An 18,990-nucleotide genomic window follows, 5' to 3' on the forward strand; every position below is an offset into this window, starting at 1 on the left:
GCATGACCCACTATGCTCGGAATTTTTTTTTTTTTTAATTAAAAGAGATAGGATCTTGCTTTGTTGTCCTCATATATAATCATAGCTCACTGCAAACTCAAACTCCTGGACCTAAGTGATTCTCCGTGCCTGGCCTCTTTGCTTTATTTATTTATTTATTTATTTTTATTTTTAAAGACAGAGTTTGACTGTCACCCTGGGTAGAGTGCTACATCATCACAGCTCACAGCACCCTCAAACTCCTACACTCAAGCAATTGTCTTGCCTCAGTCTCCTGAGTAGCTGGACCTACAGGCCCCCACCACTACACTTTTTCCTTTTTACACATGGGGTCTCCCTCTGGCTTAGGCTGGTCCTGAACTCTTGAGGTTAAGCCATCCACCCACATAAGCCTCCCACAGTGCTAGGATTACAGACATGAGCAACTGTACCTGGCCTTTATTTTCTATATATGAGCTCATACCATTTCTTTTTCACTGTAAGCATCTGTTGCTAAAATTTTGGTAAGCTTTCATTATATAGGTTGGTATAAAAATAAAAAAATCGTTTGATATTTTATTTCATTTTTCACTAATATATTACACTACTGGTATACTAAAAAACAGAATGGGCTCAGGATTAATATAGAAGCTGGATAAGAAGATTCTCTTTAATTCATGGATATTTCATTTATTTGCTAGGAATAAAAATCACTATAAGATACACAGCCAACTAAACCAAGTTTGGAATTCACATACTCTACACACACTTTCTTATAAGACACAAATTCTTGTTCTTTACCGAAAGGAAGGTGGAATGTATTCAGGAGGAAGGACAGGTGGCAGTGGTTGGCCAGACATAGCCACATCGATTAGGTGCATAGCCAGGATAAATTCTTCTGCTGTGAGTTTTCCATCTTGATCAATGTCAGAAAGATTCCTATTCAACAAAAAGTGCATTGTAACCCAATTTTATTAGAGTGCATGCGTTTAACCGTTCATGAGTGATTTAAAAGTTCTGGGGGTTTTTTTGCAGTTTTTGGCTGGGGCTGGGTTTGAACCCACCACCTCTGGTATATGGGGCCAGTGCTCTACTCCTTTGAGCCACAGCCGCCTCCCAAAAGGTTTCTGCTTTCTTATTCAGACCTTAGGCCAACTGAGTCTCTCTGGGCTTCAGTTTGTAAAAACAGTATCTACTTAGAACTTCTGCAAAGATAAAATTCCATATAGTTGAGATGGTACTCTGCATCTAACAAATGCTAACTGTGATTATAGTGATATTCCTCTCAATCCCTGCAAGTCTACTTAACATATAGCATATTCACATTCTACGCATCTATAATGCTAAGTCGTATACCTGGGATCAATAAACTATCAGTAAGGGTCTGGTAGTAACAATTTTATGATTTGTCAGACTTTGAATCTCTACCATAATGAATTCTGTCCTTTCATCAGGAAGGCAACAATAGATAATATACAAATCAGTGTGGGTATTTTTACAATAAAACTTCACTTACAAAAACAGGTGAAGGCCAGATTTGCCCACTGGGCATAGCTGGCCACCCTATAATTCAGACCTACAAGGTTGGATCTTTATGGCCTCCACCAACAGCCAAGGTGTCTCCTCCTTCTCAAGCTCAGGATTCACTCTCCATGATTTTTCATGATGAACTTGCCTAAGGAGCTAGTTACAGTAAACAGATGTTCCTAGCAAGCCCAAATATGTGATTTTATTTAACAACTTCTGGACCACCAAGAGAAGATACAACATATCTGTTCACTAGAACATCATTAAGAAAGTGGCTTTGCCCATGCAAGAGGTTAAGAAACTTTCTGCTTAATTCTGAAATTTCTTTAGGTTCCACTTTTTATTAATATAATTTGCATGCAGTAACATTCACCCTTCTTAGAGTAGAATTCTGCAAGTTTTAACAAATATATTCACTTGTTTAACTAACACCACAACATAGAACAGTGTCGGGACCACCACCAATTCCCACATCTTAAAGTCAGCTTTTGTAAAACAGGGACCTCTTTTCTGTCCCTCTAGTTTTGCCTTTCCTAAATGCCAGACACCAATGTTTATACAGAACAGAAATACAAATTAAATGAAATGAAAACTCCCTGCTCCACCTTCCTTATTCTATTTTCCTTTTCATTTCTCACCATTAACAACTCCTAGGTAGGCCAGGTACGGTGTCTCACACCTGTAATCCTAGCACTCCAGGAGGCCAGAGGCGGGTGAATTGCCCTGAGTTCAGAGGTTCGAGACCTGCCTCTAAAAAAAATAGCCAGGTGTTGAGGCGGGCGCCTGTAGTCCCAGCTACTCGGAAGGCTGAGGCAAGAGAATCACTTGAGCCCAAGAGTTATATGTTACTATGAGTTATGATGCCACAGCACTCTACCAAGGATGACAAAGTGAGACTTCGTCTCAAAAAAAACCCCCAAAACCAAAAAACAACAAATTCCTAGGCAAATCAGATTAGAAGGCAACTGGAATTTATACTCGTTCGTTGCCAAACTTTCCTAAATTAAAATATTTAATTACATTTAGTTAAAATATTTTAATTACACTCTTATTGATTGATTGATTAGTTGAGACAGAGTCTCACCCTGTTGCCCTGGGTAAAGTGCTGTGGTTTCACAGCTTATAGCAACCTCAAAGTCCTCGGTTTGAGCCACAATCTTGCCTCAGCCTCCCAAGTAGCTGGGACTATAGGCATATGTCACCATGCCCAGCTTGGTTTTTTCTTTTTCTTTTTTTTTGTCTATTTTTAGTAGAGACAGCAGGCTGGTTTTGAACTCCTAAGCTCAGGTGATCCATGTGTCTAAGCCCCCCAGAGAGCTAGGATTATAGGCATCAGGTATCATATCTGGCCTAATTAAAATATTTTTTTAGCCTGTAGGAGAATAATAACATTCTACCAGGAGGTCTCAAGTGGTTTTTTTCCCCAAAGAGGGCACATTAAATATAAGAAATTTATTATTTTTACTTTTTTTGAGACAGAGCCTCAAGCTGTTGCCCTGGGCAGAGTGCCGTGGTATCACAGCTCACAGCAACCTCCAACTCCTGGGCTCAAACGAGTCTCCTGCCTCTGCCTCCCAAGTAGCTGGGACTATAGGCACCAGCCACAATGCCTGGCTATTTTTTGGTTGCAGCCATCATTGTTGTTTGGCGGGCCCAGGCTGGATTTGAACCTGCCAGCTCAGGTGTATATGGCTGGCGCCTTAGCCGTTTGAGCCACAGGCGCCGAGCCTAAATATAAGAAATTTAAAAGAAACATTTTTACATAATCTGGTATCATGAAAACAACCTAATAAACTTTCACTTGACCCCCATAAATGTTAGATCTCAAGTTTATATTTCAGGGGGCCCTGGTTATCTCTTACATACCCAGAATTAAAAAGGTCTGGGTATGTAAGAGATACAAAATGCTTATTAATGATCTATGCCAACATCAAAACACAAAGGAAGAATAAGGACATAAGGAGTTATACTAGATCTTGACACTTGTGAAGCACTACAGCAATGTCCCTTGCAGGAAAATCACAAATGTGGCATGTGAGCCGTATAGAATAGGTTTATTTTCCACGCATAATCATTAACACTCAACTAAAAGATGCAGCCTTTTTTTGAGACAAGCCTAGCTCATAGCAACCTCAGACTCTTTGGGCTCAAGTGATCCTCCTGCCTCAGCCTCTCGAGTAGCACCTACCTAAACCTCTCACTAATTTTGCTATTTTTAGTAGAGACGGGGTCTGACTCTTGCTCAGGCTAGTCTGAGACTCTTGAGCTCAAGCAATCTTCCAAGGCACAGACTTCTTACAAAACCATTTTGATTAACATTTAAATGTAAAGCAATCTATAGGATCTAGGCAATGCTCATCAATAACTACTCAGAAGCATTACAAAATAAGAAAAATTATGTGTCTTCTGATGTCACACAATAATATGTCTGGCTGAAAAAATAAATAAATAAAAATCAAACTTCACTGATCTATGCTTTTTAGCCAGGGATGATTTTGTACCTGAACGGTCTTTTGTCAGTGTCTGGAGATGTTTTTGATTGGCACAACTACGCACGGGTCATGCTGCTGGTATCTAGTATCTTGGGTATAGATGTTCCTACACACCTCACACTGCACAGAACAGCCGCCTATGGCAAAGATTTACTGCGCCCAAAATACCCAATAATGCCATGTTTGAAAAGCCTTGCTTTAGATCTAATTACCAATATACAGGAACAAATTAAATAATACCACATAGGAGCAATCATCAAAAGTTAGGACAACAAGAAACTATAGGACAAATGATCTGGTCTGTTTTTATAGGGGTTTTGGTGGAGGGTGGAAAAGTAAGTGGAGAACAAGATAAAGGGAAATTTATAGATTAAAGGAGACGTAAAAGATGTATCAAAGAAATGTTACAAAACAGAGATTTATTTCAGTCTTGATTTGAACAAACTACAAAAATTTTGAAGCAATCTAAGGAATTTGAACACCATTTGATTAATTTAATGATAAGGATGACTATTACTATTTTTAGGTACACTATTGGCATAATGGTTATAGTTCAAAAATCCCTATCTTGTTTGAAGACAGCTTAAACACATACATAACAAAGAATACAACTGAGATCTGGCTTAAAATAATTAGAAAAATGAAAGAGACAACCAAGACTGGTCATTAGTGGAGAATTGTTAAATTGTGTTAGGAGTTCTTGGGAATTCACTGTATTAATCTCTCTGCTTTCGTATTTTTCAAAATCAATAGGGGAAAAAGTTAAGAGAGAATCACTATAATAAATCATTGAAAATTAAGCATATTCTCGGGTGGCGCCTGTAGCTCAGTGGCTAAGGCACCAACTACATACACCAGAGCTGGCGGGTTCAAATTCAGTCTGGGCCTGGCAAATAACAATGACAACTACAACCAAAAAATAGCTGGGCGTTGTGATGGCTGCCTGTAGTCCCAGCTACTCGGAGGCTGAGGCAAGAGAATCGCTTAAGCCCAGGAGTTGGAGGTTGCTGTGAGCTGTGAAAGTGAGAGTGTTACACAGCACTCTACCCAGGGCAATAGCTTGAAGCTACAAAGACTCAATTATACCTCACTGCAGCCTTGAATTTATAGGTTCAAATGATCCTCCAGCCTCAGCCTCCTGGTCTTTAAAAAAAAAAAAAAAGAAAGAAAGAAAGAAAATAAAAGAAAAGAACGCATATTGTAAATATACCCCTATAAAAAAGGTAATCTAAAAACTCCTGAGGCCATACCAACCTAAAAAATAAAGTTTCCATTTTATCCAAACCAAGGAACTTTTCACTCCTTACCATATTGAAGCCAGCTGAGCCTGTGGTAAACTTGATTGCATAAGAATAGTTCTTGCTTGGGGACCTAAACAGAACCAGGGAAAGGATACACAGATGAGTCAGCAAATATTCATTGTACAGGAAGCCCAGGATTCTGCACACATGCACTCTGCAACCTTATGCAATCACAGTGCTTTAAATATTTGCTGTGACACTGTGGGCTTTGTACAAAGAAAATTAAGTGCCAGCGAAAAAGGGAATGAACACAGCACAGCATCTAACACATACTCAATGAATTTTTGTTAAACAGATGTTTAATAAAAAATGAGTGGCTGGGCACGGTGGCTAACACCTGTAATCCTAGAACTCTAGGAGTTGGAGGCGGGTGGATTGCCTGATCTTACAGGTTCTCTTGAACTTTGAGCTAGAACAAGACCTTGTCTCTAAAAATAGCCAGACATTGTGTTGAGTGCCCAAGTAGTCCCAGCTACTTGGGAGGCTGAGGCAAGAGAATCACTTGAGCCCAAGAGTTTGGGGTTGCTGTGAGCTATGACACCACAGCATTATTTTGAGGGTGACAAAGTAAAGTGAGACTCTGTCTCAAAAAAAAACCAGAATGAGTATGTGAAAGATTAGAGTTTCAAAATATAACTTGCCATTCTGTCTGGAGTACCATCTATATTTGTATTGGACATTATTTCGTTCTTTCTTTTTTGTTTTTAGAGACAAAATCTCACTCTGTCACCCTTGGTAGAGCGCCGCGCTGTCACAGCTCACAGGAACCTCCAGCTCTTAGGCTTAGGCGATTCTCTTGCTTCAGCCTCCTGAGTAGCTGGGACTATAGGTGCCCGCCACAACGCCTGGCTATTTTTTTTGTTGCAGTTTGGCCAGGGCCGGGTTTGAATCTGCCACCCTTGGTATATGGGGCTAGCGCCCTTACTCACTGAGCCATAGGCCCCACCCCTGGGCATTATTTATAAAGCTAAGTGTTATTCTGCCTAAACAACATTTTCTGCTTAATGGCAGAATAACTACTGCCTCCATGACCATCAGGAGACAAATACTAGGAAAATTCAGAGAATCTTAAGAGGATGAAGGGACCTCAGGGGGGTCTCTTCTATTTCACTGCAGAGATTTTTTTTTTTTTTTTCAGATAAAGTCTCACTTTGTTGCCCTTGGTAGACTGCTGTGGCATCACAGCTCACAGCAACCTCAAACTCTTGGCCTTAACCGATTCCCTTGCCTCAGCTTCCCGAGTGGGGTTACAGGCACCTGCCACAATGCCTGGCTATTTTTATGTTGTTGTTTTAGCTGGCCGCGGCTGTGTTCAAACCTGCCACCCTTGGTGTATGTGGCTAGCGCCCTACACACTGAGCTATGGGTGCCGCCCACTGTAGAGATTTTATGAAACTTTTTACTTAAAATTTTCTCTTAAATCAGGCCCAGGCGAGGCTTGAACTCATAACCTTTGGTTTGCAAATCCAGTGCTCTAACCACTGTGCTTCTAAGTTTTTTATCCTGTCCAAATTTTTTTTTTTTTTGGAGATAAAGTCTCAAGCTGTCACCCTGGGTAGAGTGATGTGATGTGGTGTGGTGTCAAAGTTCACAGCAAACTCCAACTCTTGGGGCTCAAGTGAGCCTCCTGCCTCAGTTTTTCAAATTTTTTCTTTTAGTAGTGATACAGTCTCACTTTTTCTCAGGCTGGTCTCAAACTCATGAGCTCAAGCAATCCACTCACCCCAGCCTCCCAGAGTGCTAGGATTTCAGGTTTGAGGCACCAAACCCGGCTATACTGTACAGACTTTAAAAAACAAAAAAGGGTAGATTACTCAAGGTTGTACAAATGGCTAATATCAGAGCCAGGATTAGAACATGTGTCCAAGTTTACAAAAAAAAAAAAAAAAAAAGAAAGAAAGAAAAAGTAAAAAGAAAAAAAAATTCCTGGAATTTTAACTCTTCTTTCAAAATCAGCTCTCATTCCTTCCCTCCCCCAATAAGGTATAGCTCTCTTGCCCAGGCTGAAGTACAAAGACTCAATTATACCTCACTGCAGCCTTGAATTTATAGGTTCAAATGATCCTCCAGCCTCAGCCTCCTGAGAAACAGACTACAGGCATATACCACCACATTTAGTTAATTTTTAAAATTCCTTATAAAGGTGGTATCTTGCTATGTTGCCCAGGCTAGTCTTGAACTCCAGGCCAAGTAATCCTTGTGCCTCAGCTCCAAAAGAGCTAGGATTACAGACATGAAGCTCTCATTTTTAAAAATAATCATAAATATCTTCATTTCTGCCATAAACTAGCCTCAGATATCAGATGAAAGCTAGAATATGAGATTTTGCGTGTGTGAATAAACCAGTGTGAGGGAGGGAGAGATGAACATACCTTATTATCAGTACCACCTCTTAAAGCATGGTCCCAGGAAAACCAATGGGCCAAGGAATAGAAAGTAGTGGCAATAATAGTGGAAAGATTTTTCAAATGTCACCTCAATAAAAAACAAAGTGGGCAGTGCTCATAGCTCAGTGGGTAAGGTGACAGCCACAAGCACCAGAGCTGGTGGGTCTGAATCCAGCAGGCCTGCTAAACCAAAAAAATAGCCGGGCATTGTGGTGGGCACCTGTAGTCCCAACTACATGAGGGGCTGAGGCAAAAGAATCCCATAAGCCCAAGAGTTTGAGGTTGCTGTGAGCTGTGATGCCACCGCACTCTACTGAAGGCAACAAAGTGAAACTCTGATTCAATTAAAAAAAAGAATTGCATATGTGCTTTGCATGGCAAACAGTAGGGGTTAGGAAAATAGGAAGGAGGCTGTGGGCTCCAGCCAGGTTCAGTCTAGACTTCGCTGAGTAACTTGGGGAAGGCGGTTGCTTCAGTTATTTAAACCCTATTTTCTCATTTCAGAAGTTCTTTCTGCATTAACAGGTCTATGATCCACTGTACAAGAAACTATAATATTTGGGCAGTGCCCATACCTCAGTGGACAGGGCGTTGGCCATGGCCACATACATCATGGCTGGCCAGTTTGAACCTGGCCTGGGCCAGTTAAAACAACAATGGCAACTACAACCAAAAAACAGCCCGACATTGTGTCGGGCACCTGTAGTCCCAGCTACTTGGGAAGCTGAGGCAAGAGTATTGCTTAAGCCCAAGAGTTGGAGGTTGCTGTGAGCTGTGACACCAGAGAACTCTACCCAGGGTGACAGCTTGAGACTCTGTCTCAAAAAAAAAAAAAAAAGAAAGAAAGAAACTATTATATTTGAGCTTAGCACAGTGTTGTTCGCACATAAAAAGTGCGCTATAAATGGTAGCTAATTATTACTGACAATATGTTAACTTTTGTTTACATAATTCCTGACAGAAAAGCTATACCTTTATTTATAACTTTTGAATCAGTTTCAAGTCTTTAACTTTTCATGGGGAAGATTTTGAATAGTATCCTAAAATTCTTCTCTACCCTTCTGATATAAAATAATCATCTTTTTTTTTTTTTTTTTTGAGACAAAGTCTTACTTTGTCACCCTTGAGAGAGTGCTGCAGCATCACAGCTTCTCACAGCAACCTCCAACTCTCGGGCCCAAGAGATTCTCTTACCTCAGCCTCCCAAGGAGCTGGGACTACAGGCGTCCACCATGATGCCCGGCTATTTTTAGAGACAGGGTCTTGCTCTTGCTCAGGCTGGTCTGGAACCTGTGAACTCAGGGCAATCCACCTGCCTTGGGCTCCCAGAGCTCTAGGATTATAGGCGTGAGCCACTGTGCCTGACCAGAATCACTATTTTTTTTTTTAAATCCATTGAGAAGTCTTCTTCATAAAATCTTTCCCCAGGCCTATATCTTCAAGTGTTTTCCTCCCAATTTCTTCGAGGATTTTTATTGTTTCAAGCCTTGGATTTAAATCTTTTATCTATCTTGAATCATTTTTTCTAAGTGGTGAAAGGTGCCGGTCTTTTACATGTGGTTATCCAAGTCTCTCAGCACCATTTATTGAATAGCGATTCCTTCCCCCAGTGTATGTTCTTGTTTGGTTTATCAAAGATCAGGTGCCTGTAAGATGTTAGTTTCATCATGGCACACCTTTTGTGTGTGGGACAGAACCATAAAATGAACTCTACCTAACAAAATCAAATATTCTGACCTGGCTGCTTATATCCTCACATTAACCTGAAATAACTTACTTAATAAAAAAAAAGAATCCATTGAGATCATGTTAACACTGACCTTTTATAGACAAAGAAACAAGGTCAAAAGTGGTGAGCCCCAGCTAGTCAGTGAGTGAACCATCCTCCAAACTCCTCCACTGGTTACCTTTTACCCTATATACTTCCCCAAACTAATTTGGTGAATAGGCAGCTTCAAGTTCATCTACAAGGTTGAAATTGAGAACCTGAAGCTGAGTTTTGTTCACAGAAGTATTATTTTGCTACTGCCTTGATTTGCATATCAGTGGCTTTCAGTACATAAGAGGATGCCTAGTCTAAGTTCTTCTTTACCAAGAAGCAATGGGGCAAAGACATGAGACTTGGTAGAATAAAGTAACAATGGAAGGAGTTGCCAGTAGATGAGAAAATAAGATAACAGAGATGGTGAAAACACTACTTAAAAATAAGCAAACAGGCTCAGTGCCTGTAGCTCAGTGAGTAAGGACACCGGCCACACATACCAATGGTGGCGGGTTTGAGTCTGGCCCAGGCCTTACTGAACAACAATGACAATTGCATCCAAAAATAGCTGGGCGTTGTGGCAGGCACCTGTAGTCCCAGCTACTTGGGAGGCTGAAGGAAGAGAATCTCTTAAGCCCAAGAGTTTGAGGTTGCTGTGAGCTATGACGCCACCGCACTCTACCAAGGGCAACATAGTGAGATACTGTCTCAAAAAATAAATAAATAAAGCAAACAGGCCAGGTGGGGTGGCTCACTCCTATAATCCTAGCACTGGAGGCCAAGGTGGATGGATTGCCTGGAGTTCAGGAGTTTGAGCCCAGCATGGGCCAGAGTGAGACCCTGCCTCTAAAAAAAAATCCAGGCATGTGGCTGGTGCCTGTACTCCCAGCTATTTGAGAGGATAAGGCAAAAGGATTACTTAAGCCCAAGAGTTTGAGGTTGCTGTGAGCTATGATGCCACAGTACTCTACCAAGAGTGACAAAGTGAGACTCTGTCTCCAAAAAAAATAAAATAAGGCCAGGTGCGATGGCTCACACCTGTAATCCCAGCACTCTGGGAGGCAGAGGCAGGTGGATTGCCTGAGCTCACAGGTTGGAGATCAGTCTGAGCCAGAGCAAGAGCCTATCTCTAAAAACAGCCGGGCCTTGTAGCAGGCACCTATAGTCCCAGCTACTTGGGAGGCTGAGGCAAGAGAATTGCTTGAGCCCAAGAGTTTGAGGTTGCTGTGATGCCACGGCACTGTACTGAAGGCAACAAAGTGAAACTCTATCTCAAAAAAAATAAATAAATAAAAATTTAAAACAAGCAAACAGAGAAAGACATTTGGAAAATATCTTTGATCAAATATCTAGAAATAAGGTGCATTCAGAACAAAGGTCATCTTTCACAAAATTAATTTTTACGTGTAAATAAATACCTGTTAAGTGTCCACTCATAGTTTTGTCATGACTATTGAATAATTGTCTGTATTTCAGTCTCGATGACTGAGGAACAGCCCATTCTGCCACTGGAGGGGCACTGTGAGAAACAAAAAGAAGAGAAAGAGGATTGATCATAAGGAATAGCCTACTGAAGTTCTTTAAAATCAGCAAACTAAGAACTTCTCCAGATAATACTATATAACGTCAACATTTTATTCATTTTCTAATTACTATTTCTGAAACTCCTCCCATGAATATTTCCTATTTTTAAGGTTCTAAACATTTCTCTCAAAATAAATAAGCTCATTATTTTTCTAGAATCAAGGTAAACACAACAGACCAAGTGGGTGTTTCATATTAATATATATGATTTAGGGTTCTATAGCAGCCCCAGTTGTGAGTTCAGAAGCAAATAAGAAAAGATTTTCCTCATGGGAAAGAAAGGGTGTTTCAGGTTTTCTAGGATGTGATAACAGCATGTGGCTTTTTAGAAGAATGCCCTTATTCTGAGGAGATTGTGCTGAATGCTGAAGCTTCTACAGATCAAAGGTGTGATGTCTGAGACCTACATTCCCAGAGTTAGGGAGGGCCTATGAATATGGCAAAATAGTGACAGCTGTTGAGTCTAGGTGGCTGGCCCCTGAATTTTATCGAAAACACACATTTGTAAAAAGGACAAGAAGAGACGTGTAGAATTAGAGAATGAAATAAATAGCCGATAATAAAGTGGAGAATCACGTGGTAAAACTACACCAGTCTCACAGATGAGACATGAATATCCCGGCACTACAGTATATGCTATTGGTCCCTAGCCAGAATAAACAAGAGAATCATCACTTTTAACAAGTGCAACCTTTCTGCTGCTAGAGATCAGCTAAGGACTTCCCCCCACCCCCCACCTCCCCCAGAGATCTGCCCTAGCTAAAGGAGGCCTGTCTGGCTGAGATAGGCTACTCCTCCCCTCTTGGTCTTCCCCTTCCCATTCAGGGGTAAAAAAGCCACCTCCTTGCCTCAAAATGAAAATACCTATGTATTTAAGTGTGTTTAAGCCACCAGCTTCTTTCAGGTTTTGATAATCAAAGGCAATTAGACAAATATTTGAGAATAAAAAAAACTATTAACACTAAAAAATAAAATAAAATGGTTCAAAAAAGCCCAGGAATTTCTAATTTCTAGAAACATTTCTCTTTCAGTTAAAAAGTAATGCTGACAGCAAACAACTCTCTAATTCTTCAAAGATGTTTAACTTTTATTTAAATTTGTAGCCAGTTTTTGCAATGCAGGCTACCCAATCAAACTTTTGGGTAACATATTAATGAGAGTTCAGTCTATTTAAATTCTCAGAAATTTGGCAGAAAACTGTGAGATAAGTGTAATCTGGGACAACTTCTGTGTTTAACACCATCATTCCTGGCAAGATAGTTAGCTTCTTTTTTTTTTTTTGAGACAGTGCCTCAAGCTGCCCCCCTGGGCAGAGTGCCGTGGCATTACAGCTCACAGCAACCTCCAACTCCTGGGCTCAAGCGAGTCTCCTGCCTCCGCCTCCCAAGTAGCTGGGACCACAGGCGCCCGCCACAATGCCCGGCTATTTTTTGGTTGCAGCCATCATTGTTGTTTGGCGGGTCTGGGCTGGGGATTCGAACCCACCACCTTAGGTGTACGTGGCTGGCGCCTTAGCCAGTTGAGCTATAGGTGCCAAGCCGATAGTTAGCTTCTTAATGAAAAGGCAGGACTTGAAATCAGCAAAATACTAGTTTTGTTTCCTTTTGTATTTCATTAAAATATAGGATCCATTTGTAGTGAAATTACTTTGTTCTGGGAATTTAAAATCCTTATCAAATGGAGAGTTTCCTGAAGAGAAAACATAACATTTCCTGGGTCAAGGGAGATCAGCAGAGCACTAAAGGACAGAGCGACTGTCTTGACTATAATTCAGTACCAACCTGTCCTTGCCAATGTGCCATAACCCTGACCTAAGGAAACACCTGCCAACAGTCAGTTCGGGTCTAGACATTCAATCGGGTCTAGCGATTAGCTCCTCAGATACCATTGCCCACACAAGCAATGGCACTACTGACTCTTTGAGAGTCTGATGTATAAACTGACTCTTATTAATTAAACACAATGGCTGAGCTAACAGTAAAAATGACATTCCCCTTCTGGGACAGATTACAAGTAATACCCTTTCATTTCAACAAAAATATCTATTTCAAACATGTAAAAGCAAAATCTTAATCATACACTGACCCTCTTAATCATCATTTATATGTTATCTATGCCCTTATTTTTAATATGTATAGGTCACCAAGCATAGGAAAACAGCCCCCAAACACTTGGAAAGTACCTATATGAATTCGCCTTTTCAATTTTTATAATTTTTTTTAATGAAAAACACCATGATGTATGCTGCTATGTGTATTTCTGCAACAACTCTCTCATTTTAAACTCGTATTTTGCTGATTTCAACTCCACCTATTCACCAAGAAGCTAACTATCCCGTTTCTGTGTGCTGGGAATGTTGGGTGTTACACACAGAAGTTGTCCCAGATTACACTTATCAACTCAGTTTTCTGCCAAATTTTTGAGAATTTAAATAGACTGAACACTTATTAATATGTTATGAAAAGTTAGATTTGGCAGTCTGCATTGCAAAAACTGACTACAAATTTAAATTACTGAAAAGATGACTACTAATACAATAACCCATTTGTAGAATTAATGTTTGCTAATACTGTTTATTCATTCTGTTTCTGTTGTTTGTTTGTTTTAGATGGAGTCTCATTATGTTGGCCTCAGTAGAGTACCGTGGCATCACAGCTCACAGCAACCTCAAACTCTGGAGCTTAAGTGATTCTCTTGCCTCAGCCTTCCCCGCCACAACGCCAGCTATTTTTTTGTTATAGTTGTCATTATTGTTAAATAGGCCTGGGCCCGGTTTGAACCTGCCAATCCCAGCGTATGTGACCAGAGCCCTAACCACCACCTAACGGGCACCAAGCCTGTTTATTCATTCTTTTTTTTTTAGAGACAGAGTCTCATCGTATCATCCTCGGTAGAGTGCCATGGCATCACAGCTCACAGCAACCTCCAGCTCCTGGGCTCAGGCGATTCTCTTGCCTCAGCCTCCCAAGTAGCTGGGACTACAGGTACCCCCTAAAACACCCAGGTATTATTTTGCAGCAGTTTGGCTAGGGCCCAGTTCGAACCTGCCACCTTAGGTATATGGGGCTAGCGGCCTACCCACTGAGCCACAGGCACCGCCCTGTTTATTCATTCTAATGTCATAAATTCCTTCTGCAAAGTCAGAATAAACTAAAAATACTTCAGCATGGTATAGGAGAAAGAAAAAAAAAGGAATTTAATGTGGGATGATAAAAGTTTACATCTTAGCTCTCCCATGTACTAGCTGTCAACTATGGGTGAGGTATATGATTTCTCTCGGTTTGCCTCCTCATTCATCATATTGAGATTATATATACTGAATAGGTGATTGTGGAGTTGAATGGGATTACTGAGATGCCTGGCAAAATAGATAATTCAATAAATGTAAAACCTTGAGAGTTATTCTTATGATTAAGAGTAAAACCTTGGCTGGGTGTGGTGGCTCATGCCTATAATCCTAGCACTTTTAGAGTCCGAGGAGTTTGAGACCAGCATAAGCAAGAGCAAAACCCAGTCTCTATTAAAAACAGAAAAAATGTGTAGTGCCTGTGGCTCAGTGGGTAGGGCGCCAGCCCCATATACCGAGGGTGGCAGGTCCAAACCTGGCCCCGGCCAAAATGCAACAAAAAATAGCCGGGCGTTGTGGCAGGCGCCTGTGGTCCCAGCTACTCGAGAGGCTGAGGCAGGAGAATCACCTAAGCCCAGGAGTTGGAGGTTGCTGTAAGCTGTGAGATGCCAAGGCACTCTACTGAGGGCGATAAAGTGAGACACTGTCTCTACAAAAAATAATAATAATAATAATTAATTAAAAAAATAAAAGTGGAAAAAAATAGCCAGTTGTGGTGATAAACAGCTGTGGTCCCAGCTACGTGGGAGGCTGAGGCCAGAGAATGGCTTCAACACAGGAGTTTGAGGTTGCTGTGAGCTATCATAACACAATTGCCCTCTAGCTTAGATGATACAGTAAAACCGAGGCTCAAAAAAATAAAAAATAAATAAATTTTATATATAAAACTTAAATTAAATGGAACACAAATACCTATATATTATAATTGAATAAAATCTTTTACAGAAAACAAAAACAGAACAAACACATTTCAACTCGTAGCTCTGTTACCGAAGAACTATGTTCTCTTGGGCAAGTTCCAGAATGTTTTCAAGCTTGTCCCTAATCTCTAACAGAGAAAATAAGAGTCATCTTATAGGAAAGAATGAGTTAATTAGTGTGCATAAAGCTTTTGGCATTGTGCTTTTCATGTCACTGATTTTCTTTAAATTTTTTAAAAAGGGGCTGGTGCAGTGGCTCACGCATGTTAATACCAGCCCTCTAGGAGGCTAAGGCACGTAGATCTCTTGAGCTCATGAGTTTGAGACCACCCTAAGCAAGAGGAGACCCCATCTCTACTAAAAAATGAAAAACTGAGGCAAGAGGATCACTTGAGCCCAGGAGTTTGAGGTTTCTGTGAGTTATGATGCTATGGCACTCCACCAAGGGCAACAAAGTGACACTATCTCAAATAATAAAAATAAATAAAATTTTTAAAAAAGATAGTGAATGCATTACTGAATTATATTCTACATATTCTTCTCATTAAAGTGGGAAAATGGCTTGATTCATCATGATATCATATATTGGTTTTGTCCACAATTCCTGGTTCCTAACTCCCATAGCCCTGTTACAGTAAACAGAATCCCTGTCTCTAACCTTCTCCTACTCTCCTTGGCCCTGTCCAAGACAGCATCTAATCTGATAGTGAGTCCTAGACCCTTATTCCAGACAGAGTCTTGCACTATACCCTGGAGGAAGGAATGCTACTTACACAGGGAGGCCAGGAAGGATCTGAACAGACAGGCCTTGCTGGGTTTCCCCACTCAGTCTATTAGTATGAAGATCATAACCTTTTTACCCAGTCAAATTTCTGCACAGCTGGCAATTATCCCTCTGCAATGAAGCCTCCATAAAACCCAAAAGGACAGGATTTAAAAAGCTTCTGGATGGCTAGGAGGTAGAGGTAGCATGCCCAGGGAGGGCATGGCTGCTCCAGGCCCTTCCCCCATGCCTCACTCCATACATCTTTTTGTCAATACCCTGTGTGATATCCTTTAAAAATTTTTATACATAAACTTTTAAATAATTAACACAAAATAGTTAATTTGCTTTTCTTCCTCTGCCCAAGATGTCTATTTTACTATTTTAGACATTTTACCACTCCCAATTTGTTATCCTCTTAGGAAATGCCATATCCTTGATTTCCGTCATCTCTACAACAAATTACTGACTAAACCTAGTGATATTACCCAGAATTAAGAAAACTATTATTAGCACTCTACAAAAGTCTATTAAAAAAAAGATAACAAAGAATACAGATAAATTCTTGTTCAAATTATACGTTAATGAGATAATTGTTTTAACCAAACTTCCCATTTAAAAACAAGCAGATTGGCCAGGTACTGTGGCTCATGCCGGTAATCCCAGCACTCTGAGAGGCCAAGGCAGGCGGATTGTTGAAGCTCATGAGTGAGAGACCAGCCTGAGCAAAAGCGAGACCATGTCTCTACTAGAAATAAAAAACTGAGGCAAGAGGGTCTCTTAAGCCCAGGAGTTTAAGGTTGCTGTGAGCTATGATGCCAGAGCACTCTCCTCAGGGTGACAGAGTGAAACTGTCTCCAAAAAAAAAAAAAAGACAACATAAAAACAAGCAAACCTAAAAAAGAGAACAAAACAAGCAGACTTACCTGGCCACATCAAATGATTGTGCCTTCTGTAATTTAGTGTTTAATTGTGACCCAGGACCAGATCTACTAAAGGAAGAACTCTTTGGCAATGTGGCTGCTGTAAAAATAAATAAATGTTGAATAATTTAAATGTATAAAGATAAACCTATTTACCAAAATAAGAACTCATGCCCATCAAATCTGAGGCTGAAATAATTCCTCTTTTCTTACCAGCCCAGACTTAACAAGAGCTATTCCCTCCTTACTTTCTATCCTCTTGCCAAAAACATGTCTAGACTTACTTGTTCTACTGAAAATTCACCTAAGCAGTAATGCTGACATCCATAACACTTTACTCTTCATTAAACATTTAGCATCACATTTTACAGAACCTGTTTCAATAAAAAGGTAACAGCTTGAACATATAAAATACAATTTTTCTTAACTGCACTGAGGGAATTGAAGTATTGGTTCCAAATGGAAGTCAGAGCCAAAAAGTCAGACTGGAGTCTTGGCCAGATAACATGTGACTTTAGGGAGGGTCAGCTTTTGCATCTGATTCTCATTCAGGCTGGTTAGTTGTGTGTGAGAAAAATACACCCCTAATCTCAACCACATTACCTTGCCCTTGCCTGAAGTCAGGTGACATTTGCAATTAATTGGCTACGAAAGAAAACAATATTAAAGAATGTGTGGCTTCACTAACGCTTTGGGAAAATCTACTATATCCTCTTTCTCAGTAGCCATAACATCTGCAGTTGTGGTCATATATGAAAGATGGACTATGTGTTGACAAGAAAATCTAAAAACAAGGAGGTATACTTAGATTCTCTGTCTATAACTTAAGAGCCATCTTGTGACATGTAAAACAAATTCTAGAGCTGCGGACACAGAAATGTTTAAAATATAACTAAAACCTATGTAGTCATTGCTATTGAGTTTACTCAGATGTTTTTAAAAAGTATTATACATATTCATATGACTTCATTAAGAGACTAAGTACCTACATCCATAGTTTATGCTTTCTATTAACTAAAGGAAAAAAGATTTTGAATAAAGTCTCAAAACGAAATTAATTAAACCAGGAACTATTAAATCCACTCGTTTGATTAGGCAAGCATGTAATACTATAATAGTATAAAATGTTCTTTTTTCTTCTCCCCACCCCACATGTAATTCTATTCCCAGGTGATTGGCTTATTAGCAACTCATAGCAGCTAAAGAAAAGTAGTAAGTAATACATGAAAACACAAAAATATTCAAATACTTCACGCCTTAAAAGGAAATTACACTCTTAGCTTTCACTGTTGAGTTTACCTTTGTCTGCAATGATACCTGGAAATATATAATCCCATTCCTTTTCCCTCTTTCCACCCATTTAGTATGTTGGGAAAAAAATGGCTGGCCATGGTGGCTCACGCCTGTAATTCCAACACTCTGGGAGGCCAAGGCAGGTGGATTGCCCTGAGCTCCAGAGTTCAATACCAGCCTGAGGAAGAGTGACATCCCATCTCTTAAAAAAAGCCAGGAGTTGTGGCGGGCACCTACAGTCACAACAACTTAAGACGCTTGGGCAAGAGAACTGCTTGAGCCCAAGAGTTATAGGTTGCTGTGAGCTATGATGCCATAGCACTCTACCAAAGGTGACAGAGTAAGACTCTGTTTCCAAAAAAAAAGGTATTTTCCTCTGGAATAAAATATCATTTAAATATAATCAGAAGGTATAGGCAAAAGTTTTAACAATAATCATAATGCAAAGATTTTATGAGTTGTAAAAATGTATATGGTTTCAGCAGGTCACATACCGGGATGAGCAAATGCAGGCAGAGGTTGTATGACAGGGGGAGCCCCGTTAGCCAGGGGAGGCACTGCTGCTGTTGGAACAGAAGATACTAGGGGTGGAGACATTCCAACAACTGGAATGGATCCCATTGGCACTGGAGCAACAGCTGTAAGTGGTGGCATGCTGCCCATACCTCCCATACCTACGAAGGAAAAAAAAAAATCCCAAGAAAATTCATTCCTGATGACATCACTACACTTAGTGATAATTAACCCAGCACTGCTAAAGAAGAAAATCACTTTTGGGTTGTAATATATTCCCATTTAAAATATAATTTCAGGCTCAGTGTCTATGGCTCAAGTGGCTAAGGCGCCAGCCACATACACCTAAGGTGGCGGGTTCGAATCCAACCCGGGCCCGCCAAACAATAATGATGGCTGCAACCAAAAAAAAATAGCCA

The 18,990-nt window shown here is 40.3% G+C and overlaps 1 protein-coding gene across 4 annotated transcripts in view; it reads right to left on the minus strand.

Moving 5' to 3' along the window:
* The window catches only part of ITSN1 (intersectin 1), a 228,435-nt gene that overhangs the window by 113,485 nt on the left and 95,960 nt on the right, over positions 1 to 18,990 (minus strand). For all 4 annotated transcript variants that reach the window (XM_023517462.1, XM_023517461.1, XM_023517459.1 and 1 more), the window contains exons 6-10: positions 18,553 to 18,732; positions 16,769 to 16,865; positions 10,867 to 10,967; positions 5,306 to 5,369; positions 781 to 918 (exon numbers count right to left, since the gene is read on the minus strand). In XM_023517462.1, coding sequence (XP_023373230.1) covers positions 781 to 918; positions 5,306 to 5,369; positions 10,867 to 10,967; positions 16,769 to 16,865; positions 18,553 to 18,732 — 580 coding nt within the window. The remainder of the gene's footprint in view (positions 1 to 780; positions 919 to 5,305; positions 5,370 to 10,866; positions 10,968 to 16,768; positions 16,866 to 18,552; positions 18,733 to 18,990) is intronic.

This window comes from Otolemur garnettii, unplaced genomic scaffold, assembly GCF_000181295.1.
Source record: "Otolemur garnettii isolate 467f Iridium unplaced genomic scaffold, OtoGar3 scaffold00111, whole genome shotgun sequence".
Classification (NCBI taxonomy): domain Eukaryota; kingdom Metazoa; phylum Chordata; class Mammalia; order Primates; family Galagidae; genus Otolemur; species Otolemur garnettii.